The sequence below is a fragment of the Mixophyes fleayi genome, chromosome 8 (genome assembly GCF_038048845.1).
Source record: "Mixophyes fleayi isolate aMixFle1 chromosome 8, aMixFle1.hap1, whole genome shotgun sequence".
NCBI lineage: Eukaryota > Metazoa > Chordata > Amphibia > Anura > Limnodynastidae > Mixophyes > Mixophyes fleayi.
The window spans coordinates 78316109-78338075 of record NC_134409.1 but is presented as its reverse complement, the minus strand read 5'-3'; the positions used below and the strand labels follow the sequence as shown (position 1 = coordinate 78338075).

At 39.0% G+C, this 21967-nt stretch overlaps 1 protein-coding gene across 5 annotated transcripts in view; it reads left to right on the top strand.

Moving 5' to 3' along the window:
* The first annotated feature begins 794 nt into the window (after nucleotides 1-794).
* The window catches only part of EP300 (EP300 lysine acetyltransferase), a 100380-nt gene continuing 79207 nt past the window's right edge, over nucleotides 795-21967 (top strand). For 2 of the 5 annotated variants that reach the window (XM_075182788.1, XM_075182784.1), the window contains exons 1-5: nucleotides 796-1983; nucleotides 11184-11803; nucleotides 19784-19954; nucleotides 20250-20535; nucleotides 21764-21877. In XM_075182788.1, coding sequence (XP_075038889.1) covers nucleotides 1899-1983; nucleotides 11184-11803; nucleotides 19784-19954; nucleotides 20250-20535; nucleotides 21764-21877 — 1276 coding nt within the window. In that variant the 5' untranslated portion in view covers nucleotides 796-1898. Of the gene's footprint in view, nucleotides 1984-11183; nucleotides 11804-19783; nucleotides 19973-20249; nucleotides 20536-21763; nucleotides 21878-21967 lie in introns of all 5 variants that reach the window. The other 3 variants (XM_075182783.1, XM_075182786.1, XM_075182785.1) reach the window with 3 other exon arrangements.

Below are 21967 nucleotides of genomic sequence, written 5' to 3'. Positions count from 1 at the left end.
TTTCATGTTTTTCTTTTCTAACTAATCATACTGTGACTATTATCATGAATAATGCTTGTTTAAGAATTCACAGATGGTAAAATGGAGAAATAGTTAGTTTACTTTTTTTTTTACACAAGACTGACAAACCGAATTAAACCAAATGGGCTGTTTTAATTGCCTTTTGTTTTACATCACTACACCTACCTACTATACATGCACTATTCGCGCTGCACATTAGTAGCTCCACTTAATCACTTTACAAATAAATCATCTCCACAATCACTTCTCTAGCTCTCCATCTTCCTCTAATAGCTCACTGATTTTATGATAGTTTTATAACCATTTACATTTCAACTTAATTTCCCAGCACTGAATTAGCCTACGTTATATTATGAGTAATTAAACCATCGCAAGCAACAGTACGTTAAATTATTATTGTTGTTGTTTCCATATAAAAATAGATTAAATGCCAATGTTGCATGAGAATATCTAAGTAGGATTTCCTAAATCAATAATAAATAACCATAATCTTTAGTGAAACATTATTTTGAGCCGAATTAAATGGGGGAAGGGACAAGCAAGAAAACGGAGGTTCAACACCTCCCCTTTAAGAAAGACAGAACTGGCTATGACACAATCAAGACACTGCAGTGATTCAACCAATCAATTATTTTGATCGGCCTCACGTGTTCTTCTCAGGTTTCCAAGTTGTTGAGTTTCATTGTGTGAGACAGCCAATTAACCGGCGCATTGTGAAGTCCCTCCCAGACGCCATGTTCCATCCCACTGGAGGTGTATCTCTTCCTTACTGTGGTGTTGCGTCGTTTCCGGCCGCTACTGCCGAAGCTTCCCTGAGAGGAGTGAAGAAACAACAGCCGCCATTTTGTTTGTGTGTGAGGGACGGAGCCCCAAATTGAATTGGATGCGAACCGCAAATCCCTAAAACCCCAGAAGGGATTAAAGAACAGTAGGCGATTTCCTTTGCCATCTCCGTTTGGATTCAGACCGTCCGGGTGCGATCTCCTCCCTCCTCCTATCCCAAGACCACCCGGGGTTACTGCTCCCCCTTAGATCCCAAGAGAGTCGCGGCGACGACACCGGCTTCGGTCAGTTGGCATCGAGATTTTGCACTCTAGCCATCTTGCACCCATTGGTGACGCTGTTGCATGCCTTTACTTAAACCCAGAGAACACCCGTTCTCTGCCAGGTAGCGAGAGAGGCCACGGAGGGAGACTTCGGCCATTCGATCCTGAAAGATAATTTAAGGGGCCTTGATCTGTAGCACAGCTGGCGGAGCAGCCAGCGGGGGTCAGACACCCTCATTTCACTCCCTGTTGATCCCCAGCTAGGCGTTATCAGAAAGGAGCTATGTAAACGTGAAGACTCTACCAGCAGCAAATCCACGGTGATCTATTGGCGCAACGATGCCGCCCTCTCATGGGGGGAGAGACCCGGGTCTGCGTCTCTGAGTGGCCGTACGGTAGAGGGAATCTCGTCTCCCCACATCTCCATAACCACTCTATCCCTTCTCACGTAAGGTTTTACCAACTTAGCCCGCGCCTCTTATCTAAATCTCTATATAAGCGCAAAGTTGTCCCCAGTACTAATCAACTAGTTCCATTCTTTGGTTTCAGCGGAGGATGACGTTTCAGGAGAGGCCCACATACCTGGCTCCGCTCAGCATCAGGAGCAGCAAAGCTAGAACTACAAGTGTGGGAATGGAGAGTCTGAGCACATAAGTTCAGGGCCCATCACATATCCACTTTCTGAGGAGCCTTCACCTCTCTTACAAAGAAAGTAGATTATTGCCAGGGACGAGTAGCAACGTTTTCCTCTAGGCGTCCATTGTATCTGTGTTCTAGTGACTAACGTTTAACAGACTTGCAGTGGAGACTTGAACCTCAAAAAAAAGAGCCATGGCCGAAAATCTGGTTGATCCTGGGCCTCCAGCCAAGAAACCCAAGATGTCTTCTCCTGCTCTGTCTTCCAGTGATGGTCCAGGTAACCACCACATCAATTATTTTAATGTAACAATTGTTTAAAGTTATTGTTCATAATGCTAATGACTTGTGGTGACCTGTTTAAAACTGCTTCCAATTTATGCAATACAGAAACTGCAAGCATGTAGAGCATTGGATACTTATGTATAACTCCTTTACAAAGAAATGTAACAGGTTGTGATGGTTCTCCAAAATAAAAATGCTTAAAATACAGTAATTTGACACAGCTACTACTCTAGGTAGGTTAATTACTTTTGGTTATCTGTATTCTTCAATTTTTGTAATATCTTTTCCAACCTCTTTACATTATCTTTTGTTTGTTTTGATCTTTTTTAGTATTAATTCTGAGGTTTTAGAATGCTTCCAGTTTTGCTTTGGGGCTGTCTGTATTAGTGAGGTGCTGATGATATTGTTTAACAGATATAAAATTGGCCACATTTATGACCACTTAACAAATTTTATTTTTATACAAATGAATGAAACTGTTCATTTATGATGTAAGGTTATGTTTACAATATTGAAGTGCGGGTTACAGTTGGGATGTATACTAAACTACTTTCTAAAGTATTTTAACACCTCTACACTCCATTCACTGTAAAAACTGTTCTGTTTAATTATCTTAACTATTTACAATCTTTTGATTCAGGATACAATTTGAAGTGCCTTTCAATTTTATTTTCTGAGCAGCAGAAATGTCCTGCTTTTAAAATGCAAGTGTGCCAATAGTCTAATATAGCATTTTCAACTAAAAAAGGAATTTGCAAAATGTATCTGCAGTATTTCTTTTTTTTAGACGGGGGTGGGTACAGTTTGCAACAAAAACAATGCTGGTATAGTATTAATTCTATAAAGCATAATTAGGTTGTATAGTTCTATTTAATTTTAATTTATTTAATATACTTGGGTATGGTTTGGTAAGTGTTTTATATAACATGCTGATGCCTAAAAAAAAATATTGCTACTGTATTTTTAATTTCTGACTTAATCCTTTTTCCTTAGTTGCATTTTGATATTGTGCAAGTTTCTGTAATAAAAATTAAAGTTCAGTTCAAGAAAGGTTCTCAAATTCCCTTACAACAATTGCAACAACGTGGCCATCTAAAGGAAGGTGTTATGGTTTTTTTAAAGGGGCATATATAGAATAAAAGATGTATTTATACGCTTTAATTTCAATAATTTTTTTGGTCACTTTTAAACTTGCAGTTTTTATATTTGTAGCTTTCTTGTTAGCCTTGATGGTGTCACTTGATAACTGTTGTACAGTAATGGTACACTGGTATGATAACACTTTACTAACTAGCTGATTATGATGTCTTCAGCTCTGAAGTAGGCTACATTTAGCAATTTTATTAACCAGCTATAACAATTTGCTTTAAATCAGCATATTTTGTACAAGAACAAATAAAATCAGGAGTTTTAGTTGTTCCTGGTTAAAACTACAATTGCATCACTATGTATGTGCAGTCATTGACCAACTGATACAATGGAGTCCTGGGATCTGGCTGTATTTATTGAATGACCAGGCATTTTAATTTGGTTATAGATCCAGACGAAAGTCTGGATCATGACATGTTTGGCCAGCTTTACTCTGAGGCAGATCTATTGAGGAAATAGGTTACAAGAGACAAACACTTGATACTGAAACAGAAATAGCAAGACATGAAAAAAATAACTTTTTATTTTTTATAACATTGAAGATAATACTTACTGTATTTAAAAGGTTATTATACATAAAAAGTTGGTAGTTGAAAAACCTGATTTTGAGCATTGGTAAAACCCTATGAAAGTTCTGATTATTGTATGTGCATACCTCGTACAGTATGTAATAGAGTGAATGATTCCTTTCTTTAAAAAGTATTATATGCTGCTATTGAACCTAATGCCGATTAGCATATGTTGTAATATTTCTATATGTGTTTGCATATTTTCACAGAAGAGAATATTTTTCATATTGTTTACATGTACTATGTAGGTAAATGCAAGGTATTCTGTTATCCACTTAAGTTTCAAAATGTACTTATCCACTTATGGTTTAACCTGCACACTGAACATAACTTAAACATTTGTGAAAATAGTACTCAAGGATCAGTGATGAAAACAATTTTATTTAATCATGACCATTTTAATAACTCCTGTGCAAACAAAATATTTTTCATAGTATTTGACCACTATTTTGTCGGACACTTAGGCTTAGTCACTGTCACCATGGGAAGTTGTTGTCCTGTACATCATCATCATCATTTATTTATATAGCACCACTAATTCCGCAGCGCTGTACAGAGAACTTATTCCCATCAGTCCCTGCCCCATTGGAGCTTACAGTCTAAATTCCCTACTATAGACACATACTCACACACACAGACAGAGAGGGAGAGACTAGAGTCAATTTTGATACCAGCCCTGAATATGTATTTAGAGCCTGGTTGTAACATCCTTTATTAGGCTTGCTGATGGGAAGTTTGATGTTAAAGTGAATTAATACTTCCTCTACAATCAAAACTTCATCTGAAATAACTTAAAGTACAACTATAGTGGAAGTAAAAACTAAACTCATCTAGATCTTTTTCTAATTGATAAAATATTTGAATTGGCTACCTATCTCCAGGATTTAAAACTGTAGTGCATTCAGAAGGGGCGTTGGGGATCTTTTCATCTTTGTAAATGTTTTTTTTATGGACTCTTCCACTTTAATTATGGATTTCTTGAAATTTGTTCAATGCTACTTAAGGCATTAAAGTATAAACCTATTTTAAAGTAAATGTCTGGGTAACAGACACTGCAGTGTGAGTCTTGGGTCTGTCTGGCCTGCCATTGCTCATATTAAACCATTTTGTGTTACCTTTACTGTAAGTGTTCTGTGCAGGATTAAAACACTAGCGGTGCAACTATGATATAGGCAGATTGGTGATGGGATGACAGGGGAGAGGGTAATAGTGTTCAGTGCTGCTATTGTATGCATGTTTGCAGTGGATTTTGTGCGTTATATTTAATGCCACAACCATTGCATACAGTGATCACTGCTGCTCTTTTCGAAATGTAGTTCTAGTTGGAGAAAATATACAACCAAGTAACTGCTACAGGGATTCACAGAAGTGTTAGAAATGCACATTTATAGGGCATATATTATTTTTATATAATCCTTATCTCAATATTAAATTCTGTTTTAAAACGCCACATTAAATAAGCCATAATAAAACTGTATGCACCTATTGATTATTATGCTTTATCGAGTTTCAGCATATTATGCAGCATTGTACAGAGAATGTTCAAATCTGTTCCTGTCCAGTAGTGCTTACAATCTAATTTCCTTGCCACAAACGCACATTTGTCAAAATAGGGCAAGTTTAGTTACAAGCTAATTAAACGACCAGCATCTATTTGAGGTGTGGGAGGAAAACCTGGTCAAACCATACATGGGCATATAGAATACCAGTTTGAATCAAACCCAAGGGCCCTGTGCTGCAAGGAGGCAATGGGAACATTATCTAGGTATTGCAAGATTAGCAATGTGAATTTTTACGTATCTTCGAACTTCTCTTCTTAATCTCTGCCCCACTTTGTCATTCAGACTCCTGCTCGTTATTGTTATTACTATTTAAAAGCTATTTTGAATTTCACTTAAAGCTGCAATCCCTTTATATAACATTTTTCTTAACTTGCTATTTATATTTTTATTATGTTCCTCTTTTAAGCATACATCCAGTAGTCATGTTTCTTGGCTATCCTACAAATTATCTCCTTTTCAAAAGCTCTCTGGCAGACAAACGGCAGCCAGGCCTAGTCAGTCTTCCACACAGACATAGGCTCACAGCTATCAGCATGTCATGTGATGGCAAAAATGGGAGAATGAGGATGTCACAGTACATACAGAGCTCAGAGGGATGTACCAAAGCCTTTCTGCATACTACATGGTTGCCATGGTAGTCCAAAATAATAAATTTGTAATACCCCATTCATACTGCGCCAAAAACCCAGGTTTTTGCCGGGGCAAGCCCAGATGACCCAAGGCGCAGTATGAATGGTGTCGGGTCTAGTTCTCGGGTCATCAGACTTGGGACTTTTGGTGGGGTAATTCCTGGGTCCGACCCGGGTTGCCTGCACTAAGAATGTTGAGACCCGGTTTTTCAACCTGGGTCTCGCCAAACAATTATAAAGTTGGGAAAGAAAAAACACATCACAAGAGGAGCCAATCGGAGCTCCTCTTATGATGTTGTCATGGAGACCCGGGCAGACCCGTGTTCAGTATGAACATGGTCTACCCGGGAATTTCTCTCCATGGGACTCTGTCTCCCGACAATATATTGCCGGGGCGGCAGTATGAAAGCGGTATAATGGCACTCTGAACAAAAAAAAAAACAAGGGTAATTGATAAATTCTTCTTATAGGCTGCCACAGTGACTTATGCTAAAAAACACACCTAATTTTTCATGGGATTGCTGCTTTAAATACACTTAATCTAATGGTGACATTGTTTTGATTTGAGTTTTGCATTTTAGTCATAATGAAGTGTAATGGAGTTCTAGGTGCATAACCAGCCCCTGTCTCTAAATGTGCAACAACAATTTTGTTTTCATCAGTGTTTTACAAGGCTGGTTACTATAAGTAAAAAAATAAATATCTAATTTGAACGGTGAAGCAGGGTAAAAATGTGCAAGAAACAAACACAAATGTAGGGCAACTCAGCCAATGATTATTTTTTTTATTTTAAATGTCCCTTAACTAACACCTTATACTTTTGTGTCCAAATATGAATGACATGACCTTGAATATGCCTTTTATAGCTCTGATTTTTAGACGCTGCTTACCTTTTGTAAATGTCTCCGCAGAACAGCAAGTGCACAGATAATTTAATTCCCTGTGCACTCGATGTCATAAATATGGCACTTTGACTATAAATCAGGAAGGGTTTTGTTTTTCTCATAAACATGCCTGGTTTGGTATTGACTTGCACGTATGAGAGGATATTGTTATATGCAAACACACTTTAGGGTGACTTTACAATCACATAGGGTTACTTTTACCCTGTAATCGGTGAGGGTACCAACAATGGGTCACACCTAAACAGTTTATAAAACGAAGACCAAAATTTTAACTGAATGCTGACTTGGTAGTAGTAGTAATAAGAAATCATAGGCCTAGACTTGCCTTAGGGCAGCTACATACCTCCAGTGGCTGTCTGTGTAAACTATACTACAAAATGATAAAATGCTCTGTCAATTTTCAAGTTTTAAAATGTGCAAATAAAGGGAGGAGCTGCTCATTAATAGAGCACATACACTTGCTATTGGTTGCCACCCAGTAAAAAAAAATACCTATCTTAAAACTGCCTCTAAAACAGTAATAAGAAAAAAATGTTGGTTGTGTACATTTAAAAATCTGTGAACCAACCACCTCTTAAACAGCCTTTGTTAGTTTGTACAGCACATGTAAGCAGTAGAAGGAAAGAACCATGCCAGGGTTCAGTGATTCTTATGGCAAACACTTTCTCATCCACAGTTGTTAAATGCATATTGTAGGCTGACTTATTACTTTGTGGCTATTAATTGGAATGGCTCCTATGTCGTGTGTATGGAGCTTATTTGCTCAAACTAAAAATCCATGTGAATGACACATTTTACTTGCCTCAGGATTTATATAGCTAGACCAATTTCTAAATTCTTTGTTTAGGATCAGTCCAGTTTTTATTGGATATGACTAACAATTTGGTTGTTCATAATACACTTGTCTGGTTGTCAAATTTCTGCTCCACTGAGGCACCTTTTGTGTTGAGGTTGTCTTTAAAAGTCAGACTAAATCTTTGTAGTATAGTACTTAAGCTGGCTACACACACTACAGAATTATCCACCAACTTTTAATGCTGATCGATTATACATGCGAGCGATGTTCCGATCGCTTGGTCCACGGACTGCATACACCCTAGTCTTGTTTAGGACGATAAAGGGAAGAGAGGATGTCCCTTTAGCGACTTTTTACAGCCATGTTGTGAGCAATGACTGTAATTTCGTACTCGCTGTTGTGGATCGGTTCGAGGTTTATACACACTACACAACGGAAACGAGATTGAAACAAAAATATTAAACGGTACGACCAACCAAAGGAGGCGATAATCGTCCATTTGGGCAGACTTTCGACCATCGTGTCACTGCACACACTGACCCGACTTTTGAACGAGCGGTCTTTTGTCGGCTGATTTAGCCGATTATTGGATGAAAACTGTGTAGTGTGTACCTAGCTTAAATGAGTGTATGGCCAAATTGGCCATGTAACTAGGCTCTGCTATTAGGCTAAGCAAGCACTGTTGTGGGCTGCTTCAGACCATAATGTTAATACAAGAAAGGGAAAAAATATTGCCTGATTAGAGATTGACTAGTCATGGAATAATATTGGGATAATTAATGTTACTCTTTGCTGTAAACAAGAGTGGTGGTTTAAAGTTCGAGCACTTTGTGCAGTGCACAACAATTAAAAAGTTCCTAGACCTAAAAAGGAGAGTGATGCAAAATAGTCTTTAATAAAAACAGTCCAACATTAATTAAATTTTACCACCTTAGTTCATATATTGACACACTTAATATGTCCTTATTATGGCTGTTATCTTAAGAGCCTTGTATACTGTAAGAAGTAGTTTTGAAAAAAAAAATGCTTTCATACTGATAGGTTGACTGTAAAGTAAAGTTGTGTTGTGAGCTTATGAATTTAACAAAACACTGTTAAATTCTCCTGGATGAATGGGGTAATGAACCCCAATTTTTTGGCTTATTACAAAGGGTATGTAATTAGCAAATACAAAACAGTGTAGAAACTGGTGACAGATTCCTCTCCAAATATTTACTGTGGTCTGTACCCTTTAGTTTTGCCATGTATTTCAATTCTAACTATATTTGGAAATGTGTACAGCTGCAACCAGAATCAAAATGTGACTCCCCACCCCCAACATTAAAAAATTATAGATAGAAATTTAATACTGTTTTGCAGCATGGTTTGTTTTTATTTTTATATGTATTCTTGGCTGTTTGATTTAGAGCTACCATGATGATTCTTCTCCTGGCTAGTGTTGTTACAATTCTGCAATCAACATTTTAATAAATTTACTTTGAATTTAAGAACTTCTTAAGGCCAGTTCTCACACACATCCACTGTAAATGCACTATTTGATTTGGGAAGTGTTAAATTTGCTTCAATGTTTTTACATCAATTTTAAAATCTTGGCACTGTATTTGAGATTTTAACTCCTCCAGTGCAAATGCTCTAATACAAAATAATTGAAATTGCATGTAAAAAAACAAATCCATAGTTTTAAACGTATAAAAAATTATTTAATATAGCATTATGGAGTTTAGTCCTTTTTTTTTTTTTTTTGCTCTAGTCAGAAAAAAACCCAAAAACATACTCTAATGGTTCATACCCTAATTTCAGCTGCCTAACAACTATTAAACTGAAATAAGTTATCTAATTTTTCTTCCTGGTCCTATATCATATTCCTGCCATAATGCTGGCTTTACACACCGTAATATCTGTAAATTGGCTGATAAACTGCAGTGCCCAATAAGTCTATCAATATTGATTGGATCATTGTATGAATATGGCAAAAAAAATGACCCATATTTGCTATTGCTACGTAATTGGGGTAAAGACAATCGAATAAAAATATCAGACCCTTCATTTCGTGTTCATACATCTTTTATGTAAATGTAATTCGTGTATTTGTTAAAAGGTGCATACTCCTGAACTGTCAATAAAACTACTTCTTTTTTGTATCTTGTATATGAATGTGTTATCAGGAATGGACATAAGCTTAGTACTGTCAAGACATGATTCTTGAATGAAGTCTGTAAGGTATGGTTCACATAGCATCCCCTGGTTGAGCTAAGGTGGTTGTTGATCATTCAGAGGTGCTAATTGTAGTACGCATATTGTAAATTACCCAATTAAAACTTAATAGAATACATGTAATGTCCATGAAATTTTAAAACAATGTTGTTTTTTTGTTTAATGTGTAACATCTTTTACACCTACAGCAATCTTTCATGAGGTTTGGTTTAAACTAAAAATGTTGTGTTAATGCTCCTGTTTGTAGGCAGTGCTTGCAGCAATCCTAATGATGTATGCTGTCTTTTTGTGCTAGAACAGTTGAGGTCTGGTCTGTCCAAGTTGTAATTTTTTACTGCATAGTGCCATCTAGTTTGTGCCCACTCACTTGCTACTTACTGTATGTCATTTTAAATTTCTGAAATCACTCTTTGGGATGCTGTAGAGTTAGAGCTTGTGGTTTGCAAATGGTTGTGCCTGAGAGGAACAGTTAGATGTCTACTATAAGTGAGGAGTGCTCACAACTAACACATGTACATGCACAACAGCACACTGCATATGAGCTACTGCTTCTGTAGAGTTTCATTGAAACAGACATAAGTTTTTAATTCAAGTGATTTTCAATTGTAGAGCAGTTAAGACTAGCATGTAAGTTGATCTTGCGTAAAAGCAAATGGGATTTTTTTTAAACGAGAAGGGATAATTTCAGTTTGCTGCACGCTGTTCCAAGCACACTTAGGGCTAGATTTACTAAGCTGCGGGTTTGAAAAATTGTGGATGTTGCCTATAGCAACCAATCAGATTCTAGCTGTCATTTTGTAGAATGTACTAAATAAATGAAAGCTAGAATCTGATTGGTTGCTTTAGGCAACATCCCCACTTTTTCAAACCCGCAGCTTAGTAAATCTAGCCCTTAGAGTGAAACTTTGCATGTGAACAACAATATAGACACAATTTTCTTTCACAGGTACAAACAATTACAATGGTGTTGTGCTTTTTCTTTCATACTTTTATTGGTATATGATTCACTGGGGAATACTATTGTTGAAAAGCCCAAGTTTGACATTCTTCGTTTCTCAATAGGCTTCTATATTGAAAGTGCCCTAAACAAAGTCCAACATTTAATCCCCCCCAGCTGTAGTATGTAATTTTTATTTTAGCAATTATTTGCAAAATATGTTATTGTTTTTCAAACTTTTGTCTGTTTTGTCTCTATCTGTACGTTTTCTCACTTGCGTCTGGTATAGACTTGAAGCCTCTCATTTTGCTGGAACAAATGTAGGGCAGGTTTTCAGGGAACAATGCTGTTTTGATTATCTGAAGCTGTGAGTATGAACTGAATGTAAACTATTTTTTTTTTCTTCCAAATTTTTTTTTATGTTAATATTTTAGATTTTGGGTCCCTATTCGACCTGGAGCAAGACCTACCTGATGAATTAATTAGCTCTAATGAGTTTGGCCTGAGCAATGGTGGAGATATTGGTCTGGGCATGGGCATGGTGCCTGATGCAGCTGCCAAACATAAGCAGCTCTCGGAACTGTTGCGAGGTGGGAGTACTGCAAATATGGGTATGAGCCTTGGACAGCAAACGCCGCAAACCAGCCCGGGCATTGGACTTCTGAACAACATGGTAAAGAGCCCAATGTCTCAGACTGGGTTGACATCCCCAGGTTTGGGCATAGGAGGTAATGGAACCAATCCTGGACCCCCCTCTCAGACCCTAAACCCCTCTTCATCAGCTGGAATAATGCCCTCTATGAATAACCCAGTAAATCAGCCTAGAATGGGCATGAATGCAGGCATGATGGCAACTGGAAATGGACAAAACATGATGCAGGGACAGATGATGAATGGATCACTTGGTACTGGAAGGGGTCGTCCTGGAATGCCTTATCCTAACCAAGGCATGGGCAGTTCTGGCAACCTTTTAGCAGAGACCCTTCAGCAAGGTGCACCACAAATGGGAGGTCAGCCAGGAATGAGAAGTCCTCAGCCAACAGCCATGAACAAGGTAAGCCAGACAGTTTTAGTAAACATATGTTACCAATTTGTTGCTATATACGCACTATATAGAAACCTGCTATTTTCTGCCTAGTGGAAGAAATGAGGTTTACTTGCTGTATTATAGACTGGTTGTGTAGTGCTCTTTGTATATGCTTACTAACCGTAAAGCCTTCCCATTTAATTTTATGTAATGGAGTTATAAATATATTTCTGTAAAAATGTTGCATGTGAAGTCCCTTAGTGCATCCTATGATAGTATATGCTAGAAACAGAAGTCACATTAGTTTAAGCACCAGCATGGTTTTTGTTGTCTTTTCCGATCAGAGCTTGTGTGCCAATCTCCCACTCCACAACTCCCCCCTTGCACAGTGCAGATATAAGTATTTTACATTAGATGTTTTATTGACAGTGGGTAAAATCCGGGAGTACATGCATACAACATAAATGCAAACATGAAAGCAAAAGGGCCCTGCTCATAAGAGCTTATGTTCTAATTGGAAAAAGGCACAGCTCATACAAAAGGAGCACGTGTGGGTTGTGGGACTGCAGTCTGATAGAAATCACTGCACCACATAACAGTAGCAGATAGGAAGCTATGTTGATACATATGTGGTTGTAACAATCTAGAAATTCCCCTTCCTTTTAGAATATGCATAAACTTCTAGGGTCAACCAATGGCAGTATGTGAGGGCAAGTTAGAGGATGTTTTTTTTTTTTTTTGTTTTTTTAGTGCATTTCTAATCGGTATTTACTTTAACAGCTAAATATAGAACTAGCAACATGCACACCTGTGAATTTGACAGTAATATAAACATGCTTATGTCTTTTATATGCATCTTTCTGCAACAGTTTGTTATTATGTTATGACTGCGTATGGCTTGTGGTTTTGAAAAAGTAAAGTAGAAAATTAAATTTGCATTGCATACCATTATTGTAATTATTTAGTGTGTTGAAGAAATGTAGCAGTGGCCTAGGCATTGCATCTCCAAAATGACACCTTTTTAAATTGAAATCTGTTTTAAGAATACCAAAATGAAAGCAAAATATTAATATTTGAAACTTGCCAACATAAATCACTTAATCTGCACTCCAACTTTAGCGGAAATTCTTGGAATAAAAAAATAGGGTATTTTCTTGCTCTATTTGTTCTTGCAGAGCTTGAATTACTAGTAATATACACAAAATTAATGGAAATTTTTTTTCTAACTGTCCACCATGCCCTGACTGCACTGCAGCAGGGTTTCATGTTGGGAGGGTTCATTGGCAGAGTTTGTGTTTCTGCAAAGCTGCCAATCGCTGTGTGGATTCATCCACAAGGGCATGGCCAGTGATCTCTCCACATCTCTCCCCAACCTAGATGACTATCCTAAGACAAAGGGGGGAGCTTCAGCTCTCCACTGGCTCTCTCCCTCTGCTATAGAATCCTCTTCAAGCTCCTCTTTAATGCCACAGCTCCTTACCTCTCCAACCTCCAATGCAGTCATAGTCCGGTCCCTTTGTGGCGCCATGTAAATAAAAGATAATAAATATAGCGAAGTCGAGAGGTGAAACTTAACCTGACATTCCAGTGCCTCTCTGTTAACAATGAAGAATATATTCGATCTCCGTGGTATTTGAATATTTCATTTTTGGTGCATAGTACTCCTCAACAGGCCACAGTATCATCTAGACTTAAGAATGTTTTGTTGTATTGTTAGCAATTAATGGTCAATTAGCAATTCTTTTTGAGCCTCTGCCCTGAAGTCCACACTACCATGCTTTGATTGTGAAATCCCTTTCAGGATCATGATCACTGCAACCTTGCCTCAAGCTTCAGTCTACATGTCTGACTGCGTTTATTGGAAACTTAAAACTTTGCCCCTCATCTTAGACTATCGTTGGAGAGTTCCATTTAACATGGGCACGTCGCCAAGTAAGACGCAACCAACATGAAAGCTACACTACCACTTTGTAAAAGATGGTAGTGTTGGTACGAGATGGAGGTTCTCCTGCTCGCAACCCCCCTCCTTTTTCCTGTGCCTACAGCTGGCTGGATTTGCAAGGCCTTCAGCTCTGTAGCTGCTGGGTGGGGTGGAATGTAAGGTACGGTAACCGCCCACTAAAAGTCTGGGTTCTGGTGGCTGCTCTTAGGGACTGTCCATGTACTTTCTTGGATCAAAGGGATAGGTGCTTTTCTCCTCACAGCCAGCACCACCTCCATGGTGGACACTCTCACTCTGAGAGAAGCCCACCAGAACTGAATTCTTAAATTAGGTGTTGGGATCTTGGGTCTGTTTTGCAGGTTCACTTTATTTCTTCCTTGTTTAAGTTCTGCATCTGCACTGTGTTCCTTTTCTGTCAGATAAAGGAAGCAATTCCAGAGCATTTATTATCCTTAAGTTAAGGCTTATAACACTTGCTTAAAATGTCCGCTGATGTGTTATTACATATGTCTTTCTTTTTATTAACTGTGTGTTTATTAACAACAAAAAACTTGTTACTGAGGTTAAGGGTACCGTATATACTCGAGTATAAGTCGACCCGAATATAAGCCGAGGCACTTAATTTTACCACAAAAAAACTGGGAAAACTTATTGACTCGAGTATAAGCCTAGGGTGGGAAATGCAGCAGCTACTGGTAAGTTTCAAAAATAAAAACAGTGCTGGATATCGTTAACACTGGGCTCCCAATAATACAAACGTGAGGTTGTACATGAATATATCAAAATTTATTGTTATTAAACATCAATAAAATTTTAGAAGTACATAATATATACCCATATCCTAATAAATTGTACACAAATGGTTAAACTAAATCCTCTGCACTTGGTATCAAGCCTAATAGGTGAACACAGATATAAATAACATTCACTAAAGACAACTCAGATCATTAATATATAAATCAATGAGACAGTCTGTGGATACTAAATACATGTGCCAGTTAAGTTTATTCGCCTTTAGAAGGTGATGAGCAGTTACTCCTAAGTGTTCAGAACAGTATAGTAATTTAGGCTTTAGTAATGCAAAAGATGCTGCACATACACTAAATAGAATTTGATATAATAGCTCAGATAAAGATAAGTTTGATTTTGTTTGCTGGAAGAAACATTTTAACAGAACAATACAATTTGCTTTGTGTGATTTAACCCTTATTATACTTGAAGTTTGGGATGTTTTTAGACTTTTCAATGATTTCACAGTTATGCAAAAGAATCTTCAGACACTTATTAATAGGTGACAAAAAATGAAAATATTGGACTTTATAAAACTGCTGCAAATAATTGCAGTGGACAAGTCAGGGTACTCACATGTGTCTCTGACCAGCGGGGCTAGATGGAAATGTCCCGGTCTTTAGCTTTGACTGGCAGGCTTCTTTTCATTTAACAGAGGCTGCAGATGCCTGCAGATGAGCGGGGGAGACTGGAAAACGGAGACCAGGTAAGTGGGACTCGAGTATAAGCCGAGGGGGGCTTTTTTCAGCACAAAAAATGTGCTGAAAAACTCGGCTTATACACGAGTATATACGGTAATTTGTGCTCTCTTGATGGTTAGTGGGCTGCCTTTGTGGCCCCTGAAGTATATCGAGTTGTCTATTGCTACTTTAAGCTCTGTTGCAGCTGCACCTTACAAACCAGCTTGGGCCAGAAGGACCGGTCATGATGATCTCCTCTTTCGATAGGACTTTAGATTCTGCTGCTCTGGCTATATCTTCCTAGAGCAAGAGTCCAGCAGTGCTTCAGTCCTGGGGAGAATCAGACACGCTAATTCTCACAAGAATGGTGAGGTGGAGTACATTTCTCACTTTCTCTTGTGTTCATGATTCCTCTGATAAACCGGGTTATTTAGTTTGTCGTGCGCTTGGTACTAAAACATTCACAACACCAACGTCCCTGAGGTTCCTGACAATTGTTTTAAGGCAGTGGTTTCCAAACTTTCGAGGCACCCTTAGGGTCACCATAATTTTTCCAAAGCACCCCTAAGCCAAATAATTACCGGGTAGTCCCGTTTTTTAAGTAGTTGAGTCAAAATAATGTAAGATGGGTATAGGCCCCTTCACCATCACATTGTGCCTCTTCATCAAATCGCTGTCCCAATAGCCCCCCCCCCCCACTTCGCCATCTTGTGACGAGGTAAAAAGAGTTTGTTTAATCATGTTCACGCTGGACTTGCAAGTAAGTTTGTGGTATTCTCTACATGGCATCTTCCTCTAAGACAAGAGCTGTTAATTCAGGGTCATCTTCATCACATTAAGTTCTGTCGTGGCTGGCTTAAGCCATGATCCATAAGGCAGTTGTGACAGGTAGGTTGAGAGTATACTTATGGCCAGAGAACCGGTTTCGGCAAAGAATTGCCACAGGCTGTTGATTACAGGCATCTCCTGGTGTGAAAATTAATTTCCGGCATATTTTCAATTGCCCAGCCTACTGTTATTTTTCGCATGTTTTGAGACTTGTGTCCCTGAAGTTTCAGGTTCCAGTGAGAAAACTGACCTGTTTTCCTGAATTGCAGGCTTTATTACAGAGGGATAATACACATACATCTTCCATATGTTATATTCCCGTATACCGTATATATAATTTTACACACTCTCTCTCTATTTTGGATCTCACTCTGGTGTTGACAGTCTTGCAGCATCCTCTATCGAACAGCTCCAAAATTGGAAGACAACTTTCTCTTTTGGCTATATAGACAGTTAGAATTTTGGAGCTGCGTGCTCTATCCTGTAAGTCTAAACTTTCTCTTCAGCCCAAAGTGGTCTCTGCAAGTTTCACCTGGATTGGGGTGTCATGATTCTGGAATTGGACCATTGTAGATCTCTGGAAGAAGAGGAATCTCCATTTTCCTTTCTGTATGTGGTCAGGGCTTTAAGTACAGAAAACTTGTGATGTATGCGTGGGATGGGACTATATATTTTTTTTTTAAACTCTTTATTTAAAGAGGAAACAACAGGAAAATCACAATCAACACGTTTGACATTAAGATATTAATATTCAAGATGTCTCCTCTATGTTTTATACTTTTATATCATGGGGAATGGAGGGGAGGGGGAAAGAGGAAGGAGGGATGGGAGGTAGAAAGGCACAAGTACTGTTAACAATATTGTTGATAAGTAAATAAGCAAACTTGGAACATTGCTGGGAAAGCTAAGCCACACGGCTACATTAGCTACCAAAAAGAAAACTAGCATACAAACATTACTCGCCAGCAGCGCGCCATATCCAGCTCGGGGATCTGGAGGCGGCCCAAAAGCTATATTCCGTCTGCAGGAGGTGAAGCCGTACTGGAAAGGCAGCTACGGCTTTCTAGAAAAAACCACGGGGCCCACACCTTATCGAAATTATATGATTTATCATGAAGGTAACACGTTATACTCTCCATGCTTGCGACATGTGCTATGTAGGACCGTAATTCCTGCATAGAGGGAGCCCTAGGGTCTTTCCAATGTTTCGCTATTAGGGATTTAGCTGCTGCCAAGATGTGGGAGATAAGCTTATTAGAAGGCGCGCTCTCATTGGGTATAGGGCGAGAGAGAAGGAATGACCAGGGGTCCTTATTTACCTGTTGTTCTGATAGAGTGTTTATAAGCGTAAGAACCATGTTCCAGAAAGGAACTATGCGAGGGCAGGGCCACCATATGTGTAACATCGTACCTCTCTGGCCGCATTCCCGCCAGCAGCTCGGAGTGGCCGTAGGAAACATTCGAGACAACTTATCAGGAGTATAGTACCACCTATAGTACACTTTATATGCTGTTTCCTTAATTAATGTAGAGATCGAGCTCTTGGCAATACCCTCCCTGACCTCCTCCCAACATGACTCATCTGCGGGAGGTCCCAGGTCATTTTCCCATTCCCTTTCATGTCGACCTGGAGTATCGAAGGTATAGTCTATGAGCCAATTATAGATCTGGGAGATCATCCCTTGAGTGAGAGGGGAATGTAAACACATATACTCAAAGGATGTCGGGGCCCGAAGAACCTCCTGAGGGGGCAAAGACATGGCGAAGTGTCGGACCTGGAAGTACTCAAAAAAAAAAAAACGGACGAAACGGTTCAAACCTATGATGAAGTTCCGACATAGAAGCCCAAGTTTGATTGACTGCCAGGTCCGAAACCACCCGCACTCCCGCCCTTATCCAATATTTAAATTGCTGTGTTGAATTGCCAGGAGGGAAGTGTGGGTTGCCCCAGAGAGGAGTCAGAGGTGAGACAAGGGAGGACAATTTATATTTGACCCGGCATGAGTCCCAAAGCGACAGGCAGAATTTAAGAGCTTGAAGAAAGGGAGGGCGCTGGTGGTCTATCTATATTAGCCAGGCCCCAGAGTGATGCCATAGAGGGGATCCCAACATGGTGGGTCTCCAGATCCACCCATGATATGGACTGGTAAGGGGCATAGGTTACCGCAACCTGGGTCAGATGTCTAGAAAACCCCTGCCTCCCTGAGCCCTGGGTTTTTTGAGTACTGCTACCGAGATTCTAGGGGGCTTGGCACGCCATATAAACTTTAGGAAGGAGGAATGCAAATCTCTAAACACGGAGTCGGGAACCCTCACCGGGGATGGGATTATATTTTGATCCTCTGATGACCTCAAGAGAGGTAGGCTGGTATCCAAGCAAACCATTGCTAGATCAATTTCCTTTGGTGGTTCGACAGGCTTTTCTTGGAGCAGGAGATTGGTGTGTGTGCCTCCTGGGTGGCATGGAGCCTATGCTGAGCAGAGGTTTGGCGGGCACCTGGTCTATCGTCCCAATTGGATGATAGAAAAACAAAGTGGAGTTTTTATACTTGCCCAAATTATTTTTCTTAAGTCCATTGTAAAGCAAACATTTAACTCTAGTTCCCCTTTTATATTCTGTTCTTGTTGTAGAAGGATGTTAAGTGTTCTCCACAGCATCTATTTCCCGGGTGCTCCTTCCATCTTTACTTGCCACCCAGCTCTTGAAGCCCAGCAGAGTCCTATTATAATAGAATAAACCATTGGTTCTATTGGAACAGGCACCAACTGAGCACTACAGCCAGCAGTGTATGTTAAGTCCACTGCCCACCAGTCTGACAAGTCCTGGCAGGTATGGGCAATAACTTCCAAAATTTTACAATATTATTGCAAAGTATTACAACTGCCCTCACCAAGCTGCCTCTTAATGCCACCTGGCTAGCAAAATGTTCTGGAGAGAACTCTGATGTTTTCCTCCCCCTTTGTTTGTTCCCTCTCTTCTGTCCTCTGGGGCTTGGTTAGTAAAAGAGCTTTGCTGGCGGCTGGGTACAGAGCGGGAGGAGTTGCATAAATAATATAGAAATTTTAAAGTGTCTGCATTCCTGGCTAAGCCTGTATATCAAAGGTCTCAGAAAGGGATTTAACTTAAGTATAAATATCCCGTTATTACTGAACTGAATGAAAACCTGTAGCTGAAGCGTTTCTACTTTATATGCCTACTGTGCTCTTTCACTCCTCTGCAGCAAATTGCCAGGTTAGGAGGCAGGAGCGTATGTAACTAAATAAACACAGTGACTGACAGATAGGCACACTTGCTTTATGGAATTGCACAATGTGGCTTGGTTGATTCATACAACGGGGCTGGGGTTGTCTCTGCAACAGTCTCAGCTTTCTGCCATATAGAAATTACGTGGAAGGAATTGATGCTTTGTCTATGGTGGTGGGAAGGTAATGGTTGTTTGTTTTTTGTTTTTTAAACAGGGATATCTGGTCAAAACTGAACACTATTTATTGCGCATTTTATTTAATTTGGAGTGGTTTTAAAACATTGCTCAATGTCTATTGTACTTGGTGTGTTTAATTGAACTAATAACATTCTATTAGGCAAGTTGTATTTTGCAGCTGTTCTAAGGTCAGTGTCCACTTAAATTGGTTTAATACAAAACATTTTGCTTTTAAATAATTTTTGGGGTTGCTGATTAAGATCTACTTAAATACTGCTATTTTACTTGGACATTAAACGCTTAAATTACTACTTATTTTTTTTCCTTTTTCTTTTTTTTTCACTAGCTTGGGATAATGAACAACCCTAATCCCTATGGGGCATCATATGGTCAGAATACAGGTCCTCCGCTGGGGACTGCAGGACTTGGTTCACAAATGCAGAACAAAGCAACTCTACAGAACAGCCTGTCTCAGTTTTCAATGGATAAGAAACCTGGAGCAGGCATGCCAAACATGGTGTGTATTGCAAAACTGGTAAATCTATTTTGTGTCTTGCCAGTTTATACCAAAATACACTTGCATGGTTCAGCAGTAAGTGTCTTATGTAGCTGTCATAAGATCAGAAAATGTGTTTTTTTGCAAAAGATTATTTATTTTTCCGTAAGCAGAAATTTTGTTGGACTAAATATATTGTCAGGCTATTTGAAGTTTTTGGATTTTTATTTTTTTTTGGAGCACTATTTCAGATTTAGAGAGATTTATTTATTTTTGTTTGGGTTTTTTTCTCCTCTCCTTATGACTTTCCGTTTAGGGGCAGCAGTCTTCTACTCAAGTACCCCAGGCCAGCATTGTCCAAGCAGCCCCTCAGGGTATGGGCACTGGTGCTCCACAGGGGATTGGCTCAGGAGCCCCAACAGCAGATCCTGAAAAGCGAAAGCTGATCCAACAACAACTAGTTCTTCTGTTACATGCCCACAAGTGCCAGAGAAGAGAACAAGCAAATGGTGAGGTGCGACAGTGCAACTTACCTCATTGCCGCACCATGAAGAATGTGCTGAATCACATGACCCATTGCCAGGCTGGAAAATCATGCCAAGGTGACTGATGTGTGTCAAGTGATTCAATGTCCTACAATACTTGAGCTTCTGTGCACACATGTCTTACAATGGCAATGTATTGCTCTTGAAGGTGTGTGAGGGGGGAATCTTATGAAAAGCACACAAATATTTCATGTGGAATACCGTGAAGGGGGCTATATCCAGATTTATGTGTGAGAGGGTTGTGGGTCTTTTACTTTCTTGAATTGTGTTGGTATGAAAAAATTATTGCATCATTTTTCACGCTCCTTAATGCTCTTAACTGCTTGTGCATTCAAGAAAAACCTCAAAATAGAGGTAGCCTTGAAAAATGTTGGTATTTTTTTAATCCTTTTAAATATGACAATTGACCCATGAACCTCAGCCAATATAAATATATAATTAAAGAGAAACCTTTCCGTGCAGCATGATTCACTGGCAGCAGTAATTGGCCTTCCTGAACCATGTTACTTTCTTGGAAGTCATATGCTGTTTGACTAGATGGGCCGCAAGCCGATTCTTCTTCCTTTTTCTTTTCTTTTTTTCCCCAATACTTTTTATTAATAACAGAGTACATAATATAAGAATTCAAGAGAAGTCCAGCAATAACATGTGAACAATTAAGGGACACATAGCATTCCAAAGCGTGATATACAGTGTTTGTAATAAACACTCCCCAGTGACTCTTACATTATAAAATCTGCGGTGTGCTTGTCTTGTACCGTATGCAAGGCATTTTTTAGTGAGGTAGTACTTGTCTTTAGACAAATGGTTACATGTTATACAATATAACATTGCCTATCTCTTAATTGGCTATAGCAACCATGTTTTGTCTTTCAGCAAAAGATTCTTGTTAGCTTTCCAAAATTTTAAAAGAATAAAAGAATTTATTTGCCACAGTTTATACTTCTAGTGCGTTGTACAAGTTGGGCTTGCATGTGTGAAAAGCAGACTGGCTCCTTCAGACATCTTACAAAAATAACTAAACCTTGAATACACTTTCTAACTTGTGCCTTTTTAACTATTGGAGATAAACTGTTCAATATTTTAATTACTATCAGTTTTAGGTGGTATTCTCTTATAAACTGAACATATGGCTAGGTTTTGATTATAAATCTACATTTTATAGGTTTGTTTGTGTTTTGATTACAACCTACCACATTTAACACCCCCTCCCCCGTCTTCCCTCCCTTTTTTTTTTTTTTTTTTTTTTTTCCCCTCTATGCACCCCGTATTGTCTGGTGTTCAGTTGCACACTGCGCCTCTTCACGACAGATAATTTCGCACTGGAAAAACTGTACACGACATGATTGTCCAGTCTGTCTACCTTTGAAGAATGCAGGGGACAAACGCAACCAGCAGTGTATGTACAAGGCAATCTAAGATTCTGTTAAACTATGTCCTTCTACCATGTATTGTCCAGTACTAATAACAATATTCCTGGTTCTCTGCA